A 6091-nucleotide genomic window follows, 5' to 3' on the forward strand; every position below is an offset into this window, starting at 1 on the left:
CCTCTCTCTCGAAGTCAGCCCACATATTTAATCCATCACTAAATCCTGTCAGCCCCACCTTCACAGCGTCGCTCAAATCTTCCCTTTCCCCTCCATTAATTCAGTCACTTATTTTATGCAGCCTTGATTACTGTGTCAGCCTCCTTGCTGACCTCCCAGCCTCCTGTGTCTACCCACTGCAGTCCACACTTCACTCTGCTGCCTGGATCATTTTTCTACAAAAAGGTTCAGGACATGTTTCCTGACTCCTCAAGAACCTCCACTGGTTTCCCATCTACCTCTGCATCAACCAAAAACTCCTCGCCTTTGGCTTTAAAGCACTCAACCACCTTGTCCCCTCCTACCTCACCTTGCTACTCTCCTACTGCGACTCAGCACGCTCACTTCACTCCTCTAATAGCACCCTTCTCACAGTACCTCAATCTTTTCTATCCCCACTGACCTCTCACCCATGTCCTGCTCTCCCCCCAGCTTCAAAGCCTTACAAGAGGCCTTCCCTGACTAAGTCCTCCATACCTCTTCTCCCACTCCCTTCTGCGCCACCCTGAGTAGCTCCCTTTGTAATTTATTTATTTATATTAATGTAAGCACAAGGCTGTAAGCTCATTTTGGGCAGGGAGCGGTCTGTTAATTGTTATATTGTACTCTCCCAAGTGCTTAGTGCAGGTGCTCTGCACACAGTAAGCTCTCAATGAATACTGTTGAATGCATGCATGCATGCATGAATGAATGAATGAATGAATGAATGGATGCTTACTATGTTCAGAACCCAGAGCTTGGAAAGTACCATGAAAGACATGATCTTTTCCATCAAAGAGTCAAAGAATTTACAGATAATAAAATGCAGGTGGTGATGTGAGTCCGGGGAGGAAGGTTCTGGGGAAAGTGCTTAGTCGAGGGGGGAAGGGTTACTGGTAGGATGAAGTGAAAATGTGATGGGAAGGGAAACAGAAGATGTGATTTCAGGAGGGTCCTGAAGTTGGGGAGAAGGGAGTTCCAGACACAAGTAGTGATGTATGCAAGAGGTTGTCAGTGGCAGAGGTGAGGCATAGTAAGTTGGATTGAAAGAGGGAAGCTGAGGTGACATTGGTGAGTACCTAAAAATAAATAGTTGAGGAGTTTCTCCTTGAAGTGGAGATGAACAGGCAACTACTGCAGGTTTTTGAAAAGTGGAACAGAACAGTTTACTGTACACATGACGTAGGCAGCACAGTCTAAGGTGGTCTGGCGAGGGAAGAGGACAGGTTCCCTCAGTTGCTACAGAAGTATTCTGAATGGATGTCACACTGAATATGTGGGTTGAATGAGATGAGAAGGAGTATGGCGTAGTGGATAGAGCTCGGGCTGGGTGTCGTTCATTCATTCAGTCGTATTTATTGAGCGCTTACTGTGTGCAGAGCAAGGTACTAAGCACTTGGGAAGTACAAATCGGCAATATATAGAGATGGTCCCCACTCAACAGCGGGCTCACAGTCTAGAAGGGGAGACAGACAACAAAAGAAAACAAAACAAGTGGACAGGTGTCAGTGCTATCAGAATAAATAGAATTATAGCTATATACACATCATTTAATAAAATATAGCAAACATGTACAAATAAAATAGAGTAATAAATATGTAGAAATATATACAAGTGCTGTGGGGAGGGGGAGGGCAGAGGGAGGGAAGGGGGGGGCCATGGGGAGAGGAGAAGGAGGAGGGGAGGAAAAGGGGGGGCTCAGTCTGGGGAAGGCCTCCTGGAGGAGACGAGCTCTCAGTAGGGCTTTGAAGGGAGGAAGAGAGCTAGTTTGGCGGATGTGTGGAGGGGGGGCATTCACATTCCAGGCCAGGTCGACGGCGGGACAGGCGAGAACGAGGCCCAGTGAGGAGGTTAGCAGCAGAGGAGCGGAGTGTGCAGGCTGGGCTGGAGAAGGAGAGAAGGGAGGTGAGGTAGGAGGGTGCAAGGTGATGGAGAGCCTTGAAGCCGAGAGTGAGCAGTTTTTGCTTGATTCGATGGTTGACAGGTAACCACTGGAGATTTTTGAGAAGGGGAGTGACATGTCCAGAGCGTTTCTGTAGAAAGATAACCTGGGCAGCAGAGTGAAGTATAGACTGAAGCTGGGAGAGACAGGAGGATGGGAGATCAGAGAGGAGGCTGATGCGGTAGTCCAGATGGGATAGGATGAGAGATTGAATAGAAAGTCGTGGTTTCTAATCCCGGCTCCATCACCGTGTGACCTTGGGCAAGTCACTTCACTTCTCTGAGCTTCAGTTACCTCATCTGTAAAATGGGAATTGAGACAGTGAGTCCCAATTCCTCTCCATCTCCATCGCCCTTTCCTCTCCATCCAAAAGGCTACCTTGCTGGTTCAGTCTCTCATCCTACCCCGACTGGATTACTGCATCAGCCTCCTCTCTGATCTCCCATCCTCCTGTCTCTCCCCCAGCTGCAGTCTATACTTCAGTCTGCTGCCCGGATCATCTTTGTGCAGAAACGCTCTGGGCATGTTACTCCCCTCCTAAAGAATCTCCAGTGGCTACCAGTCAACCTACGCAACAAGCAAAAACTCCTCACTCTCGACTTCAAGGCTGTCCATCACCTCGCCCCCGCCTACCTCACTTCCTTTCTTTCCTTCTACAGCCCAGCCTGCACCCTCCGCTCCTCTGCCACCGCTAGCCTCCTCACTGTTCCTCGTTCTCACCTGTCCCACCGTCAACCCCCCGCCCCCCCCACAGCCCACTTCCTCCCCCTGACCTGGAATGCCCTCCCTCCACACATCCACCAAGCTAGCTCTCTTCCTCCCTTCAAAGCCCTACTGAGAGCTCACCTCTTCCAGGAGGCCTTCCCAGACTGAGCTCCGTTTTTCCTCTCCTTCTCTCCATTGCCCCTTGCCCTACCTCCTTCCCCTCCCCACTGCACCCGTATATATGTTTGTACAGATTTACAACTCTATGTATTTTACTTGTACATATTTACTATTCTATTTATTTTATGAATGATGTGCATCTAGCTTTACTTCTGTTTATTCTGATGACTTGACACCTGTCCACATGTTTTGTTTTGTTGTGTGTCTTCCCCCTTCTAGACTGTGAGCCCGTTGTTGGGTAGGGACCATCTCTATATGTTGCCAACTTGTACTTTCCAAGTACAATGCTGTGCACACAGTAAGCGCTCAATAAATACGATTGAATGAATGAATGAATGAATGAATGAATGACAGGGACTGTGTCCTACCCAATCTGTCAATCTGTTTCCACCCCAGCAGTTAGTACAGTGTCTGGCACTTAGTTAAGTGCTTAACAAGTACCATAGTAATAATAATAATAAAAATAATAATAATAAGTGAAAGGTAGTGCCAGGTTTGCAGCCCTGTGGGTCCAGGAGGCTAATAATAATAGTGATATTTGGTAAATGCTTATTGCGTCCCAGGCTCTGTACCTGGCCCAGGGGTGGAAACAAGCAAACTGAGTTGGACATGAGGGTCGCTATATATGTTGCCTACTTGTACTTCCCAAGCGCTTAGTACAGTGCCCTGCACACAGTAAGCGCTCCATAAATATGATTGAATGAATGAATTAATACCCATTTTACAGGTGAGGGAACTGAGGCTCAGAGAAGTGAAGTGACTTGCCCAAGGTCACACAGAAGGGAAGTGGCCCAACTGGGATTAAACTGCCTGACCTTCTGACCCCCAGCCCTATGCTCTATCCACTACACCATGCAATTGTTCTTAATCATTCTTAAGAAATATTCTTAACAATTTACCAGTTCTTTCCAGTTATCATCCTTCTGCTGCTTTCCCCAGCCCCTTAAAAGGAGACACAATTGCAAAGACAAAGTAAACATCCAGGAGTTTTCTTTTATCTAGGTGAAGGGTCCAGAGTGACAAACATTCACCTGCTTCTAGCCCCATTAGTAGGGACTGTGTATTTATTGTTATATTGTACTCTTCCAAGCACTTAGTAAGTGCTTTGCACACAGTAAGTGCTCAGTAAATAGGATTTAAATGAATGAGTTGAATGAATAATGGAAATAATATATTAAAGATCATTCGAACCAAAAGATTACTGTCCCAAGCAAAGATGAACAAGCAAATGGCGTTTTAATAAACTTAATTTGTAATGTTTCAGCAGTTAAATCTCTCCCATGTGCGCAGCTTCCCCCATATCGGACACCTTAAGATTCGTGACTGAAAGTTTCTCAACCTAGTCCGTTTTTAGTTCATTTTTAATAGCTGTTTAAGAAGAGAGAATTGCAGATTCAATTATCATTCCAATTTTTCCCTTCCAATCTTTACCCCAAACAATATTTCTTTACCAAATTTCAGTATTCCAGTTTATCCAAAATTATACAAAAATAAAATACATTTCCTTACAACTTTTTTTTTCATCAAACGTCTAGTTAGTTCCATAGTGATCATAACAAGGCGATAATATCTTGTTCAACCCAACATGTTTATTCTGGCCAAATATAAAGGTGACAGTTGGAATAGACTTATATACTTCTTGGGACAACCCTATTGCCCTGTATCTAGAGTAGTGCTTGGCACATAGAAAGCACTTAATGAATACCATAATCATTATAAAAATCTAGCTCCCTCCACAGGGAGAGCTTTGCTCCTTCCCTTGGGCTCCCCGGGACGAGGGCAAGACACTTCTTATTTGACTCCGGACCCGCGGGCCCAGGCTCTCAGACAGTTGCATTTCCTTTGCACAGCAAAGCATCCGTGATGATGATGGCATTTAAGCACTTACTATATATCAGGCACTGTTCTAAGTGCTGGGGTAGATCCAGAGTAATCAGGGTGGATAGAGCCCCCTGCCCCACATGGGGCTCAAGGTTCTGGTCCCCATTTTGTAGATGAGGTAACTGAGGTCCAGGGGAAGTGAAACAACTTGGCCAGGGTCGCGCACCAGACAAGTGGCAGAGTTGGGATTAGACTCTGAGCCCGTTTAGGGCAGGGATTGTCTCTCTTTGTTGCTGAATTGTACTGCACAAGTGCTTAGTACGGTGCTCTGCACACAGTAAGCGCTCAATAAATATGATTGAATGAATGAATGAAGTAAAGGTGGTTAGCTTTTCTACCCCCATTCCCCTCCTCCCCACCATGCCTCAACTGCAGATGTCGTGCAGTTTCCTTGCAGGGTGGAGCCAAGTAGTTCAGTTGAACATAACCCACTCTGCACACAGACATTCTTACACAAATGGGGGTATACCCAACGTGAATACATTCACGCAGTCTTTTCAACACTTAAAATAGAACATGCTACAGATTCACACTCTTATGCAAACAGGATGGGTGCACCCAATTCCAACACATTCACACAATCTGTTCAGTACTTAGAAGAGAAGCAGCGTGGCTCAGTGGAAAGAGCACAGGCTTGGGAGCCAGAAGCCATGGGTTCTAATCCCGACTCTGCCACTTGTTTCCTGTGTGATCTTGGGCAAGTCACTTCACTTCTCTGTGCCTCAGTTACCTCATCTGTAAAGTGGGGATTAAGACTGTGAGCCCCACGTGGGACAACCTGATGACCTTGTATCTCCCACAGCACTTAGAGCAGTGCTTGGCACATAGGAAGTGCTTAACAAATACCATTATTATTATTATTATTATTATTATTATTATTAATCGATCAATCAATCATGTTTATTGAGCGCTTATTGTGTGCAGAGCAGTGTACTAAGCGCTTGGGAAGTACAAGTTGGCAACATATAGAGACAGTCCCTACCCAACAGTGGGCTCACAGTCTAAAAGGGGGAGACAGAGAACAAAACCAAACATACTAACAAAATAAAGGGTAGGGACTGTCTCTATATGTTGCCAATTTGTACTTCCCAAGCGCTTAGTACAGTGCTCTGCACATAGTAAGCGCTCAATAAATACGATTGATGATGATGATGATATGTACAAGTAAAATAAATAAATTAATAAATAGAGTAATAAATATGTACAAACATATATACATATATACAGGTGCTGTGGGGAAGGGAAGGAGGTTAAGATGGGGGGACGGAGAGGGGGGCGAGGGGGGCGAGGAAGGAAGGGGCTCAGTCTGGGAAGGCCTCCTGGAGGAGGTGAGCTCTCAGTAGGGCCTTGAAGGGAGGAAGAGAG

The 6091-nt window shown here is 45.8% G+C and overlaps 1 protein-coding gene across 1 annotated transcript in view; it reads left to right on the forward strand.

The window, feature by feature from the left end:
- The window catches only part of LOC119946716 (polypyrimidine tract-binding protein 1-like), a 76420-nt gene extending 72081 nt beyond the window's left edge, over positions 1 to 4339 (forward strand). Inside the window, exon 15 of the mRNA XM_038768129.1 lies at positions 4214 to 4339. Within this exon, the coding sequence (XP_038624057.1) occupies positions 4214 to 4339 (126 nt within the window). The remainder of the gene's footprint in view (positions 1 to 4213) is intronic.
- Positions 4340 to 6091: the final 1752 nt, after the last annotated feature.

Source organism: Tachyglossus aculeatus, chromosome Y3 (genome assembly GCF_015852505.1).
Source record: "Tachyglossus aculeatus isolate mTacAcu1 chromosome Y3, mTacAcu1.pri, whole genome shotgun sequence".
Lineage (NCBI taxonomy): Eukaryota > Metazoa > Chordata > Mammalia > Monotremata > Tachyglossidae > Tachyglossus > Tachyglossus aculeatus.